General features: G+C 38.9%; 1 protein-coding gene across 2 annotated transcripts in view; it reads right to left on the reverse strand.

Annotated features, from left to right (window-relative positions):
• Positions 1-818: 818 nt before the first annotated feature.
• Positions 819-16,424, reverse strand: part of GNAS (GNAS complex locus) — a 259,849-nt gene continuing 244,243 nt past the window's right edge. For both annotated transcript variants that reach the window (XM_084645478.1, XM_084645479.1), the window contains exons 6-12: positions 16,320-16,374; positions 10,050-10,123; positions 7,711-7,769; positions 6,542-6,662; positions 5,915-6,045; positions 4,926-4,993; positions 819-3,651 (exon numbers count right to left, since the gene is read on the reverse strand). In XM_084645478.1, coding sequence (XP_084501604.1) covers positions 3,505-3,651; positions 4,926-4,993; positions 5,915-6,045; positions 6,542-6,662; positions 7,711-7,769; positions 10,050-10,123; positions 16,320-16,374 — 655 coding nt within the window. In that variant the 3' untranslated portion in view covers positions 819-3,504. The remainder of the gene's footprint in view (positions 3,652-4,925; positions 4,994-5,914; positions 6,046-6,541; positions 6,663-7,710; positions 7,770-10,049; positions 10,124-16,319; positions 16,375-16,424) is intronic.

Consider the following 16,424-nt stretch of genomic DNA (forward strand, 5'->3'; position numbering starts at 1 on the left):
TGTTTACATTTGCAGGTATCTTACACTTCAGCATCAATGAATACTGAGTAGAATGAGTAAAGTCTTGGATGTAAGGGTCAGAAATTCCCAAACAGGTGAATGAGACAAAAGGTGAAAGTCCTCAATTATGAAAACAAGAAGTTCAAATAAATAAATGAGGGAAGGGGAGGGAAAATAACAAAACTAAGAAAATATAAGCAAGCATTAAGTTGGAATGGTTCAAATAACTTCAAATTATGGCTACTAAATTAAAGACAGAAGAAAACACAGTTACTAATTAAACAGCAAGCATTAAAGCTTTATGGTTTTGTATTAAAAATAAAAACAAAACAAAAAAGAAAAGCTGTTAAAAATAAGACTTGCGTTTACCAGGCCACCAAACTGCATGGACTACTAAAGAAACTAACAAAGGCAATACTGAGACATTAAGACACACACACACTCCATACATGTGCAACCTGACTTTTCAATACACTGCCTTCTCTCTCTCTCTCTCTCTCTCTCTCAAAAAAAGCATCTCCTAAACATTTCCATTCATATAAAGCTTTATCAGAAAGTTTCTTAAAATAGTATTGTCTTATCTATTTCTTCTTTGTTACATATGCTTGTGTATCCTTGTCATTGTCAGAGGAAGGAGTTTGACATTTTTATTTTTAAGAGGAGGTGCTTTCTTTTTCTCAGATCAGAGATTACATTCCTTACCATTAAGAAAAGGAGGACTTGTGGCACCTTAGAGACTAACCAATTTATTTGAGCATAAGCTTTCGTGAGCTACAGCTCACTTCATCGGATGCATTTCGACTGAATGCATCCGATGAAGTGAGCTGTAGCTCATGAAAGCTCATGCTCAAATAAATTGGTTAGTCTCTAAGGTGCCACAAGTACTCCTTTTCTTTTTGCGAATACAGACTAACACGGCTGCTGCTCTGAAACCATTCCTTACCATTAGATTTCCCCCACTTGTATATAAATTTGATGCTTCCACCAACTCCCTCCAGGCTTAAAAAGATAAGGGTTGGCACTAAACTTAAAAGGTTTTTGCTCCTGTAACAAAAATTAAGGCTCATGTTTTATTTCCTTTTTTTCCCCATCCCACTTTTACCTACTGAAACCCCAACCCTTAACCTCCAGGTTGTGATTCCAATTGAAGAATGTGAGGGCTATTTTGGGTCAGGCTCTTCTACAGATTCACAAAGCTTAGGTGGCAGCTTTCCAAATTGTGAACTGGACAGACAGGTTTTTCAAATCTGATTAGCAATTGCAGCCAAAGTTTCAAGACAATTTAACGTCTTCTGAAAGATCACTAGTCATTTTGAACCAAATGGGGAATGAGATATTACCAACACTAAGTCCTTGCTTTCTACATGTGTTAAAAAGGACCAGGTGGTTAATTTCCTCATTAAAGGAAGCCACAAAATCAAGAACAACAAAAAATTCTCAATTCTGAATGGTTACAGTTTGTAACATTAAAAGGCATCTGGTACCTGTAGCAAATCTAGCCACACACACATTGCTGACCACACCCTAGCATTAATTTAAATTGGACCTCTTCCCAAAAAGTAATTAACATCTTGTGAAAAAAAAGCTAGTGTGAAAGGCAAAGAGGTAATTTTTAAAAAATTCACTGCATTAAGATCCAGATTGGTTTGGGGGAGTAAGTAGGAGGGAGGGAGTGGAGAAGGGCGTTTGAGTAATATATGCTAACACTTTTCTAGATGTGTTATTACAGCTGTAATTTCTGACTTTGTACAAATTGTACACGTAGGTTTAGACACATGAAAAAGTAATACACTCACAGAGACATAAAACACCTAGGTATAAAATATAAAGCAGTGTAGTAGTTACTAAAATTACATGCTCTCTTATTGCTACAGTGATTTTTGCTCTTTTTTCTTTTTACTGTACCACATGTTGTTCTAAGCATATAATTTGCATAAATTATTCAAGTTTAAGAAAAAATCCACACATCTTCACTTTAAGCTACTTATATAGTTAATATAAAATAAAAAGGTTCTAAGGTATCTCTTTATTAAAAGAGAGATAAAAATGTCATTTGAAACTGGAATTCAGTGACCAAATCCAAGGGTGGTATACACCTTATCATTCTTGTAGTATTATGCCCACGCAGGATAGTCGAGTTTGGCGGGGTGTTTGGCCCAGTCTACAGATGGTCAGCAGACCTGCATGATGCCTATGTGTTTGTTTTTGTTCTGTTTTTGACTTTTGTGAAAAGGACTATGAATGACCAAAGACTAACATTTATAATTTGTAGCAAAATTTGGTTTATGTAGAAACAAGCCATGTTTTGCATTTGGATAGAGATTTAAATGAATTAAAGCTAAAAATTAAAAAGCATGATGCTGCAACATCTGGTCACTTGTTGAAGACCTCACTTTTAAAGTGGTTAAGTTTGCACAATTTGTACTTTTTTTTTGTTTTTTTGTTTTTTACTAAACAGTATTTTTCCTTCTTTTATAAACCAGAAAAACTAAACTACAGATAAATTTTCCCTACCTTGAGCTAATGCTGCAGATAGGGTTGACAAAGCTGTACAGCGCAATCAAACATACTTACATCTTAGCTCATTGTACAGGTACAGCCATAATCAAGGCACAAAGATCTTCTACAAGTTATTTTTTCAATAAAGTTGTACAAAATAATACATTTTACAGTCTGTACAAGAATAATAATCCAGCAGTAAAATAAAAAAATGAGGGCAGGGGAGAAGAAAAAGAAGGGAAAGACCATGAGGACTAAAGTCCAGATAATGATTTTTATAGCAGACAGGATCATCAGTGGACAAACGGAAAACAGTGTGTGGTTAACTCTTTCTGCAATCACAGGCCATACGCAGTTCAATTCATAACGTCCATGGTCATCTTAAGACCACCAAGACTGGATTTAAAAATACCCTTCTGAAAGGTAGCGGTTAGTTTTTGCACTGTCTAGGTCTGTTGTAGAATTGTCAGTATTTCCGTTCAAAGCCACATTACAGTCAGAGAACCAAACTCAAGTGTCTGTCTTCAAACTTGGTCTGTGACTTGGCACCTTCTTTTGTCTGATGCAGTGAATGGATACAAAGTTGAAATCATGGGTTATATGATTATGCCCACAACAGTGCTAAATTACCTAAGGTTTTCTCTCCCCATTTTTTTGTTTACTTTTTTAATTTTATCCCCAATCCTTTCAGGTGCTCCACATTCAGGGCCTTTAATTCATTAATTAATTAATTTTGTTAACAACAGTGTTAGGGAACCCACCATGAAAATGGCCTTTAAGTTTTAGGTGCCATCTCAAACTGTCTGAGGGGGACACAAGCAAGCTTAGAAGTGCTGCTGTTGTCCAGCAAGGAGAAAAAGTTGAGGGGTGCAAATCAGAGGGAGACTGCAACAGTTCTCTTCCACCCTATGTGGGCAAGGGTTTTTTTTGTTTCTTTTTTGTTTTTCTTTTTTTTTTTTTTAATAAGGAATAAGGAGTCCAAAACACAGAAAAAAGTGCTCTCCATCACAACAACTCATATTGGCGAAGGTGCATCCGTTGAATAATGTCCCGACAGTCATTGAAAACCCTCCGGATGTTTTCTGTATCCACTGCACAGGTGAAGTGAGGATAGCAGTAATGTCTTCCATCTCCACTTGCTGTGCTGATTCTCTGTAGAAATAATACAGAGAAATTGTGTGTCAAAATAAAATTGTCTGGAAAAATGAACCTCTCAAGCCTCAGATGAATATTGGCGAGGACATTATGTAAGTTCTAAGACAGGGGTTCTCCAACTTCATTGCGCCACGACCCCCTTCTGACAACAAAAGTTACTACACAACAACAGAAGGGGGGGCCTGAAATCTGAGCCTGTCCTAGGCCCACTGCATGGATGGTGGGGGCCAAAACCGAAGCCCAAGGGCTTCAGCTCCGGGCAGGGGGCCTGTAACCTGAGCTCCACTGCCCAGGTCTGAAGCCCTCAGGCTTCGGCTCCGGACTGCAGCAAGTCTAAGTCAGCCCTGGCAACCCCATTAAAATGGGGTCGCAACCCACTTTGGGGTCCTGACCCACAGTTTGAGAACTGTTGTTCTAAGATGAAATCTGGAGCCCACTGAAGTCCGTGGCAAAACTCCCATTGACTTCAGTGGGATCAGGTTTTCACCCCAAGGATTTAACTTTAGGGGAACAGGGTTGCTTGCGGAAAAATTGAGTATTTGGGAACTGAACTGTAGCTACAGAGATGAGAACTTCACTGATTCACATTAATGGGGAAATTTATGTGCAGGTGGGAGGGAACTGGCCCACACAACTCCCATAGTGAACTTCCCCCTCCAGAGCACTGAATTTTGCCTGCATGTGAATCTTCAGCCCCTCTTCACAAACTACACACAGCCTCTCAGTATTTCTTTTGGCTCTGGTATAGATGAGTCCCAATTTTTATTGCAATGCTCAGTATCTCTAATAATAATGACACCCAATTCAGGTACTTATTGTACAAATACTTAAACAATTGTTACTACAACTAATCAGTTGGCTAATGAGATGATAGGAATGATACAAGGGAATATTAATATTCAGCAGATAATATATTGATTTGAATCACAACTTCCTTTCGAAGTGACGTAGTGGATGAAATCTTGGCTCCCATTGAAGTCAATGCGAGTTTTGCTACTGAGGTCAGTGGGGTTAGGGATTCACCCATTATCTCCCATTTGAGAATTACAGATTCTCCACAATTATTCTAATCATTTAACTGTGCATCTTGTTAAACAAATATATGAAAAGTAGCTAAAATAACCAACACCTTTTAAACCTCTAGCTTGGGTACATTACATAGCACACAGCTTAAATATAAGCCACTGTACAGCAGGCAAACAGTTCTGCAATATTAAAACACAGTTAAGTGTATGACAGAAAAACATACATAGAAAAAAGAAAATACTTACAAGAAACTCATCTCTGATAAAATACTTGGCCCTTGTAACTCTGGGATCCTCACCAGGCTCTGGTGTTGCTAGTTAATAATAATAATAATAATAATAACAATAATAATACAATAAGCATTTGTTAAAGTAGGTGTTTCACAGTAATGATTCTGAAAATCATAACTTACCCACTGACTATCAACTTTATGAACTAGTCTTTGTTTTCTGCTCAGTAGCAATAGAAACAATTTTCTTAATATAAAATATTATAGTTCTAGTCTCTAATATGGTATCTAAAACAACAAGACTCCAGGAAAGCAACAAAACATGATGGTGCCCATAATGTCAGAATTTAAGGAAATATTAGTGCAAATACGAGCTTCGGTTAGAAACTTACAGGTAACCTGCAGAACCATATGACCCCTAATGCCATTGACTGGGTTGAGCTGAACTACTCTGGTTGCAGATAAAGGAAGGCTGATGGGCATTAAAGTATATTTATTTGATGAGTAACCACATAATATGAGATGGAAACTTCCTTAGAGAGTTTTTTTTTTTTTTTAAGGATCATTACTGACCCCACTTAGTTATTCTAACTTCTTGCTACCTACCACACCTGGGACAAGGGACAAAATGAACCTTCAGTGCTCTCACACACAGCAAGGGTGTTCCCATGGAATCTTGCACCTCAAAGGACACTGCTGCACCCCACCACTGCACTGAGGCTGCAGTGGAGTCCAGCAACAAAGTGCGTAATAAAACGCTAGCATGCTGAGATCCCTCTGTGTATGTCCAACAGATAATGTCCTCTACTGGGACTGAAGAAACATTTAAATTACAATTTGTCCGAAAGGTACTGAACATTTTTTCAATGCTGGAAATTTGCTTGCTTTAAAGTTTATCTGAAACTTCCAATAAATGTTATGTACACAATTAACATATACTATAGTCCAAGGAAGTGGTACTTTGATGATACTGGTTTATTAAAAAGATGAGAACAATGCTCTTACCATCCTCTGGTGTAGTGTAGCGAGCAAATTCTGGAAAGTAGTCTTCAATTTTAGATTTCCCTGCCAAAACTTTCTCTGCTAGCAAATCCTGTTTATTCAGGAAAAGAATTACTGAAATGGTCCGTAGCCACCTAAAGAAAATTGAAGCCAAATATTGTTAGAATGTATGGCTGAGCTTAAACACCAATAACAAAAAACATAATGTTGGTTTTCAACCTGTGGTCTGCAGACCTCTGCAGGTCCACAGACTATGTCTAAGATTTCCAAAGGGGTCCACACCTCAATTTGAAATATTTTAGGGATCTGCAAATGAAAAAAGGTTGAAAACCACTGCTTTAGAGAATATATTCATATTCTGTACTATCACAGTTTTTCTTAAGCTTATTTTATTTTTTTCCAGTTTTATGACTTCCATTTTTCCAATACTGTGTAGTTTTCTTCCTTTAGATTTTAATACTGTATGTTAGGATTCCATATAGCAAGTTTACAGTGGAGATCAAAGATAATGATTGAATGGGCCGTGTCAGAAATAGAAATGGTGCACTTTGTATCAAAGATTAACTTTATCAATATAACACAGTGTTACTAATGCATGTGAAATTAATGATAAAACTTCAATTCATGGACCTGTTGTTCCAGATACTCTTGAAGAGGTTTAGTGCTTCTTGAAGCCGATTGGTCTGATTGTCCTCTCGTATAACCATGTTGTAGCTACTGCTGGCCACCACAAATATGATAGCAGTCACATCTAAATCAAGTAACACCCAGTAGTTAACATCAAGATCCCGAAAATTTTTGATTAGATTTAGCTTTACAAAATTATGTGAACAAAAGAAATGCTTCACACACAACTGATATACAGACACCTTGGGGAGAGGGGGAGGGAATGCAGCAGCTGTACAAAACTCACACACATTAGGTTCAGGACACAGAGGACTATGGACAATTTAAACTACAGGGGGAATTTACGAAAGACTAGATTACTCAAAATGAATTTTGGCCAGGACACAAAAAAAGTGTTAACAGTCCAGCTCTTGAGAAAAGTGCGAAGGACTTTTAAGTGCCATTCTAGAGGAAGGAGCTTACCAAGGAGCTTTCCCCAGCAAGGTGGTTAGCGTTTTCCTGATCAATTTAGACAGGGCCTAACACATTCTATACGATTATTTTAAAAGCTGTCCTACAGAAATACATGGGTGCCTAAGAAAGTGCAACAATTTCAAAACTCAGTGGAAAACTTTATGAGCAGTGCCACTCCAGACCTCAATTTTACAACTTATCCAAAAGACAGAACCTCCAAAGGGCTCCCTAGCACCATACTGAGGCAATGGTTCACTCTTAACTTGGAAGAGTGGCATCTCCTGGGTCATCAACATAGCTTCTCTCACACACAATAATGTGGCATTCTAATTTGATCATCCGTATTTATGCTATACCTCTCCAGAAGACATGTAGCCCTTCACTTGTTAAGACAGAACAGACAGAGTTTGGAAATTCATGGGCAACTCACAAAAAGGAGAACGAATTAAATGACAGCAGGAAGTTTGGATAAACTATTTTAATTTACCCAGCTTTCTTTTCTTCCCACCCAAATTTTCACTCAAGACATTCAGAACAGTTACAGTAGATTACATGATGATACAAATTCCAGCCAATCTGTCTGTTCAAAGAGACACCTTATGATTTCAGACAACTAAAGAGGACAGGAGTTAAATATCATGTGCTGTTATTTACATTAAACTATTGCAATGAACTTTTATTTTTTAAATTTGATAAAAAAAATAAATCCCAAATCTTACCATTGAAACATTGGATCCATTTTCGGCGTTCATCTCGCTGCCCTCCAACATCAAACATGCTAAAGAGGAAAAAATCTTAGTCACTTACTGTACAAAAACACCGCTGCTCTCCTGACTCGGACATACAGTATTTAAAGTAAGGGTAAATGCTGTATGTGAACAGAGCATGTAAACAACCTCAGGACTCCCCATTTTTTAGAACCTAATGAGACAAAGGACTGCCAGAATCTGCAGGTAGGAGTAACAGCCTAATTGTCAGTGCAAAGAGGTTTTCACCCCAGAAAGTAATGTAGTACTTTTAGGGCTACATGAAAAGTTAGTGTGAGGCAAGCTGGGATGTAAATCTACGGAACGCAAGACAACTGCACATGAACTGTTGTCCGTGTGGATGGACTCTCTATGGCACACTAAAAGTATTACAGTTCTATTTGAAATAGCAGTACGTCACAGCACACTATCAAACTTTTAATACGTGGTAGCAGGATCACACAGTGACTTAGTCAGCTATACATTCATACCTGGCTTGCCGCCCACCAAGTTTTCATGTAGACAAGCCCATTCCCTCTTTTGCATTAAAAAGACAAGAAAAGCTAGAATTGCTGAAGCATATCACAGGGTTCTTATTTGTCCTCACTGATCAAAGAGACATTTAATAAAACTACTACAATGAGAGGTTTCCTTACACAGATACTGTAGATCTAGGTTCAACAATAACAGACTGATATTTAAGAGTCAGCATTTTTGGGTCAATGCCATCAAACAACCGTTAAGCACCAGCTCCTTATAAACTGGAAAAGGGCGAAAAGCGTGCACCTTCTGTTACTCTGATACACACACAGATTTTGGACAGCTTTGTCAGTACACTGATTTTAAACTTTTGTTATATATGGAACACGACAGACCTGGAAGAAAAGGAGGCATAGAAGCAGTTCAAAGAAAAGTTTCTCTCTGTTCTTTTATATTTAGATAAAACTGGTTGACAGACACTCTCCAAGAGATAATATGAAAGGCAACAGGAAGGAGAGGAAAAGGAAACTACAGGAAACCAAAACAGAATTAAAAAGGCAAGCAGAGTACAGACCAACTCCAGAGTTTAAATTAGAGATTAGGTCATAAAATGAAGAGATTCGGGAAAAAGAATCTAGGTAACAGTGCAGAGAGTACAAAAAGGCCTGTGGCAGTGAGTCTCAGAGCCTGGGTCAGGTGACTTGTTGTGGAGCCACAAACAGCGGTGTACATGTTTGGGCTTGGGTTGGAGCCCAGGCTCTGAAACCCGGTGAGGGTCAGAGTCCCAGAGCCTGGGCTCCATTTTAAGCCCATACAACTACACTGCAATTTTATGGCCCCCCAACCTGAGCCCCACGGCCCGAGTCAACTGATACAGGCCAGCCACAGGCGTTTTATTGCAGTGTAGACAGACTCTTAGTGCTGAAGCAAATAACAAAATCCCAGAGTACAATTTTAGGTCCCAGTCTTAAAAGTGAGATATGTTTAGGCAGATGCCATAGCCTACACCAAGTGCCACTGAAATCAGGAGGGCTCCACTCAGATGCAGTGACCCACCTGTACAGATTGGGCCTAAGTGACTACTTTAAAAAATTGTGCTCTGTGGGACAAATTATATGCGGTTTCCACTGAGAACAACGAGAGCTGCAGACCCTTATCAGAGGGCAGAATTGGTCCAATAAAATGGTTTTTGTATACATCTTCTTTTAAACGTGTGTGTGTGTACATATCTTCTTTTAACTCTACTGCTGAGCAATTAAAAAAATAACTAGACATGGCCCCATTATTTTAATATTATCTATAAAAGTGCATTTTCTGCTTCCTCTTCTGGCTTTGCATTATCAGAGAAGTTGATACAAATGCACAAAACAGATATTTTGGTAGGATAAAATGCTATATACACATTTGTTGCTAAACAAAACAGTATCAATTTTAACGTCAGCTGCATTAAAACCGAAGAAAAGATGTTTGCCATTTAAAAAAAGCAGAATCAGCAGGAAAGTTATTTTCAGGCTTATAGAAAGACAGAGTAAAGGAGAATCAAGTTATCAAAAAGCTTTATCAAAACTTGTGAAAAAAACCCACCAGTTCTTTGGCATTAAATCAAAAGCAGAAAGCGGTCAGCCAATTCCCATGGTGTTTTTAAAACTTAAAATGGAAAGCTCTTAGACAGAAGTATCTGAAAATAATTGCTTTCCGTTAAGTGTTAAATTCAGCAATACAAATGCTGTCTCCAGCATATAAACTGGCCTAAAATGGCATTTTCTCCTCTTTGCCTGATCACTTTTGCCAGGTGTCATTCTTCGGAATACTAAATGAAGAAGGATACTTACTGAAAGTTTACTTTGTCCACCTGAAACTTGGTTTCAAAAATTCCTGATGTCAAAACTCTGCATCTCAGCAGGTCCTAGAGAACAAGAGAAAAAGTCATTTATTCAAAGCAGTGATTTGATTATTCTTCAAACCTCCAAATTTGAAAAGAAAATATAATAATTTGCTGAGTGCTGCTCTTGTACTCAGTGCTGTAGAGAAACGGAGCGTATGTGAAATTGGGTGAAGTTGAGAATCAAAGACCCCCATCCTAAAAATTTGTACACATGCTTAACAAGCATTTGCACAATCAGAATTCGAGTGCCAAATCCTGAGAAGCAACGAACATTTGCAAAATGGCAAACGCAGGTGCTGAGCGCTTCTGAGGATGTGGCCTTCAGATCTACTAAATCTTATAAGAATCCACTGAAGGTCTGACATTCAGGTGATAAGCCACAACTTCCACTGATTTAGAGGGGCAGTGAATGCTCAGCACCACCTTTAAAAATCAGACTATAAACTTCTGAGCATAAGACAACAAAATTAAACATGCAGGCGAATAGTGGATGGCTTTGTCACACAGGAGTGCAAAATAACCTACATTTCTGTTTCCCCACATGAGATAGCACCATGCCCTATAGTGAGGGATTAAGACTGAGAGGCTACATGGAACAGGCTCACCTTGAGAAAAGTAGATGCTTTACACGCTGATATATGGATAATAAAATGTTAAGCTTTTCAAAATAGATAACTGAGCTCACACTGCTATTTGCTTATCCTGTAGCTTGGTGAAGCATAGTTAGGGACAACAGATGCCACACAGCAATTGTCATCCCAAACATCACATTTTTGTTCAAAAAAGGAGCAACTATCTACCAAATAACCAAAATTATTATGGTTTCATACATTCAGGAATGTATCTGGCTGACATTCCCCAATGGTTACCCCCCGCCTCCCACTGGAGTTCCTTTTAAGTCAAACATGGCTCTTCCCATAGGGTTTCTTTCTCCAGAGAACCCAGACTTGCCCCAGGGGAGCAGTATTTAAAACCAAACTGTAAAGTCTAATATTAAAGCTCAAAGCAACACAAGAGGCTTCTTCCTCCTGAGGTTCCCGATTCTCCCCAGAGACTTGAGGGTTAAAGGAGATGTAAGCAGGCAGCGCTCTCCCAATCACTGGGAGATACTTCCAGCTCCTGCCTCCATCCGCTCTCTCTCCTTTTATCAGAGAAAAATGTGCTTATTTTCTGCTTCCCTTCCCAGTGTGTCATGCTGGGGAGGCCTAGACACCCCAACACCCCCTGACACTACACTTCCTAGAAATGCTTTTGGCTGAGGGGTTGGGGGCCATGAACTTGCCCACACTTCCAGGCCTGTTCCCAAGCCCTAAACAGACTGCAGCCTGGATTCTCTCCCAAACCCAGTGTTGCTAAGTCTTGCAAGAGGAGGGTTAGAAGGAGCTTCCAGACACTGGGCGGCAATAACCTTAATGAAGTGGCACTTTATGGAAGATTTCTCCCCTTCTTCCCAATACCTGGCTACTAGGGAAAGCATGAGGCTCATGTTATTATTGGTAAGAACTAGGAACTCAAATGATGGAATGTTATGTGAAACAGATTTTTAAAAATGTGATCATATTAGGGTTTTCCTATAGAGACACAAAACAATCAGATCCCCAGAGCTGCCAACAAGTGAGACACCCATAAAGTCGGAAAGTTGTGATATTGGCCTACATAAACAAAAGCCACCAGAGGTGTTTTGTATGGATTGGAAAGCACGTAGACAGCCTAAAGCAGAGGTTCTCAAACTGTGGTCCGAGCTCCATTCAGGTGATCTGCAGATAGTTCCTTCTAAGGAATGCACCTGGGTGGCCGCCCACGAAAGAATGAAGGGCTGCCCACCTAATTAGTGGAGCCGCACAGGCGTGACTCCACTAATTAGGTGCCTGGACCCTGGAGAAGATGCACATGTAAGGTGAGGTGGTGGCCTTGGGGGGAATAGAGGGTAGGTGTGGCAGTGGGGTGAGGTGGGGGAAATAGGAGGTGGGGGGGGGAAGTGGGGTGAGAAGAAGGGTTAGGGGGAATTTAGGATGTGAAGGGCTGCGGCAGCCAGAGAAAGAGGAGACTTGCTCCAGTTCTAGGGCTGCGGCTGCAGGTGAGAGAACCCCCTCCTTCCCAGCCCAGCTCGGTGGCTGCCATGGTGGGGGAGAGACTACTGATATTAAAATATGAGTTGTGTGCTTTTATTTTGTAGAAAAAAATCACGTTAATTAGGTTTTTTTATATAGCACTTTTATCCAAAGAGCTTTACAATAGTTAGCTAACGGTACAAACAACATTTGGAAAGATCATTAAGTGGTCCACCAAGACCCTCAGCAATTTTCAAGTGGTCCGTGAAAAAATAAGTTTGAGAACCACTGGCCTAAAGGGTAATTAACATAGACGCAAATAGATATAGATAGAACATGAACTTTCAAGATTTAATTTATTTGAAGCCTAACAGGAAACATTATTTTGAATCTGACTGAAGGTTTTTAAAATCCAGGACTTAAACTACCATGGTTACTGATCTTGCTATTACTGAGACTGTACTGGCCACTGTTACAAATGGATCTTACATTTGGACCATACAGATAAGACCACAAGAATGGAGTAGAATATTAAGGAATTGATGAGTGCATTAAAAGCCACTCCCTTATTGCACTGATCTTATATTAAAAGAATCATAAGTTAGTCACTGTTTAAGCTTAAAGAGTCACACAACTATACAAAATCCAAAAGGTTAGACAATACTGTTAAACAAAATGGCTGCATTTTACAGACACTTCTTTAAGAGCAAATTGTTGCAAACTTGCTAGTTTTCTTGAACACTTATTTTATTTGATATATGTATGTTGAAATATTCTAACTAGATCCATTTGTTAGGAATAATTTTTTTAAAAAAATATCTGATAATTAACAAATGAAATTTGAAAAAACTAGAAGCTGTCAGGCTCTAGAATCAGTGCAAGTTTCAAAACACAAGTGGCCATCTTCAGAATGTCTGAAGTGAAGCACTACTCCAGATGGGCATTCTCCCGCACATATATGAAGCTCCACTGAAGTGGTCAGTGGCCCCAAACAAGCACATAATTAATAATACACAAAGCTCCTGCCATCACTGGCCTCCAATACAAAATTGAAACATTACATTTATGATTTAATATCTGCAGGCTAATCTTTGCAATTCAAAAAGAAACTTTTCAGGTAATCTGTGTTTATTTTTTAATACAGATAATTGATCCCAATTTTTTTTTAAAAAAAGAATAAATAGTTTTTAAGAAACTCAGCTTTTAGATGGATAAATGAGTAAATTGACCCCCAAGTAATCTCAAGAGCAAAAGATGCAAATTGGTCTCTCCTCATCACTGTTGCTTGAAACAGTTCTGGGAAAACTAACGCTACAGCTGTGCTTTTGTAAGGTGCACACTGGGCTGTAGCTGCTCTTTGTCGCTGGGAGAGAGCTCTCCAGGCGACTAAATGAAACAACCTCCAGTGAGGGGCAGTAGCTTTGTTGGTGGGAGAGCGTCCCCCACCGACTAAACGCTGTCCACACTGGCGCTTTTCGTTGTTAAAACTTTTGTTCTTCTGGGAGGTGTTTTTTCATATGGCCTAACATTTTTGGCTACTGTTCTGCAGAAACTCATGTGCACGCTTTATGGGACTACTCATGTGCACAAAGTCAAGTGCATGTGCATTGTGTCTTGGGATTGGTGGTTTGGTCCTCAAACAAAAGCTCAAATTATTTGCAAACTAAACAAAAGCTACAATCCCTATAGTGACAGAAATAAAATGTTGTTGTTGTAGCTATGTTGATCCCAGGATATTCGAGAGACAAGGTGGGTGAGGAAATACCTTTTACTGGACCAACTTCTGCTGGCAAAAGAGAGAAGCTTTCGAGCTACACAGAGCTCTTCAGATCTTGTATTTTTCATAAACACAACTGGTCTGATAAAAGATATTACCTCACCCACTTTGTCTTAATAATAAAGCACACTGACAAAGCTGCTGTATACAAAGCTCTTTTCCAGTAACTCTGGAAAGACTATTAGAAGAACCCTGAAGGGACTTTAGACTATTAGAGGAAATTAGATGAAAGGGTGATTTTAGAAGGGACAAAGAAAATCAGAGCTGTAAGTGGGTAAAGGTCAGTCTGCACTTCTAATCCTTGCTGAAAACAGGGGTTAGATAACACTGGGCATGAATTAAATTTCAGATCATCATCAACTATTGGAAAACTTACAAATCAGAAATGACTACACTTATTTTATGACCATTCTATCTGGTAACTTGAGAAACGGTTCTCTCATAAAGAGGAGGGTCTCCACCTGAAGAGGAAGCAATCTGTCAGAACGCTCTTTTTTCTCTTTGTGGTAATTAAAAACTGACTTTTCTACTTCTTCAAACTTCTTGAACCCTGATCCTGCCTTAAGATCTACAATGGAAGATCCCTATGGCCCACGTGGAGGCCACTGGAACTCTGCACAGGTACAGGAAGTCTGCTTGCATGGATCCAGTCACAGGATCACATTCTTAATTTATGATGAGCTGGCCAGTTCACATAAAGAACCATATTTTGTTCGATATGAGTTAAAGGGATTGCAACAGATTCTAAAGAAATAATCAAAGGCTATTTTGATATAGGGAAATGTTTAGAAGTATCAAGTACTGTTAGAGAAGCCACAGTAATAGAAAGCTCTACCAAATCCTAACAAAACATGTCCTACTACAGCCTCTGGTCTACTGGAATTGGATTCTTTTCAAGGGGAGGTTTCAGAGTAACAGCTGTGTTAGTCTGTATTCGCAAAAAGAAAAGGAGGACTTGTGGCACCTTAGAGACTAACCAATTTATTTGAGCATAAGCTTTCATGAGCTACAGCTCACTTCATCGGATGAAGTGCTCAAAAAAATTGGTTAGTCTCTAAGGTGCCACAAGTACTCCTTTTCTTTTTTCAAGGGGAGGGTGTTGATTCTAATCTATCCATAGCAGCCTGACCTTTAAAATTCGTTCAGTTGTTTGACTGTTTTAGTAGAATGTGAAAGCTTTGTTGTTCTGCTGTCTAGATATCTATTCGCTGGGCCACGCATATGATAAGTCTTGTGAGCAATTTTTGGCCCCGATGCTGCAGTTGGATCCATTATGTGGATCAGGGCTTGGATATGGACTTGAGTGTTTTAAAATGGATGTTGTTGTTGAACAGCATGTTAATAAATAAAATCAAGGACTGCAACATATTTTGCTTATATAAAGTACAGTCCAGCTACGTACCAAAAACTGACAACAGCTGGCTTTATCCAGGCTCCTGTGCATTATGGAGTAATAACTGGTCCACAGTTTCCCTAGCCCAATTAGTTTTACATTTGCATATTCTACCATAATGTTAATTTAAATCTTAGAAACTGAAGTACTAGCTGTACTTTAAGCATACTTTTTTTTGGGTAACTAATGAAGTGATTCTGCATGAAAGTGGGCATATTATGAAAATAGGATAACTTCACTTTGATTGGGCAGAACATGCCTGGAGTTTAGCTTCTGCTAGCTCTGAATGCACTGATCCCAAGCCAGCGTTCTTTGCAAAGGAAGTTTGCCAGTGCTATTGACACTTGCCTTTAATTACAAAACACTGAGTCAGACTACATTTTCACTACAACAATACTGTCCTGTAGAAAGTGCTGTTTTAAACTGATAGACTATTGATTGGTAGGCTATTCTGCCATTCAGTTTAATAAAAGGCAGTCCTCTGATTTTACAGGTAACATGTATGAAAAGGGCTGGAAAGCTAATCTTTAATGGTCAGCAATGTGGCCCCCTGCCTTATGTAGAGAGCTAGTTTGCAGTGGGAGCCAGGAGGACTGAGAAAGCATAAACCAAATTTAAGTTAAGAAGGAATATCTATGGCAGTTATTCAGCTGGTGGAGTTGACTTTATGAAGCTCGAATTCCACTGGTTACAAGGGAAGGCTTTTACTACTGCAGAAGTTTGACCTTTACTTTAACCTGGGCAGTTTTTCTCGTCACAGTTCTTTGCTCCTGATACACTTGAGCTGAGATCAAAGCATATAAATGTAAACTTTATTTTCAGTGCAATGTTAAACATCATACAACATAGGTTGGCATCTATCATGGAGACTGCAGCTGCCAATTCAACAAAAGGAAGCTAAAATATATATTGTGAAATTCAAAGCTCAGTTATTCTTGGCAATGGGAAATAGATAGTGGTTGGGTTATAAAATTACTTAATATAAATTTTACTCACCTGGTCAGATGGTGTATATTCATTTTGTTTGACTATGTCAATCTTGTCTAGAAAACTGGGAAAAAAATTCATTGTCAAATAAATTTGTGATCTGTATCTAAAGTT

The sequence above is a fragment of the Lepidochelys olivacea genome (genome assembly GCF_965140295.1).
Source record: "Lepidochelys olivacea isolate rLepOli2 genome assembly, chromosome: 13".
Taxonomy (NCBI): Eukaryota; Metazoa; Chordata; order Testudines; family Cheloniidae; genus Lepidochelys; species Lepidochelys olivacea.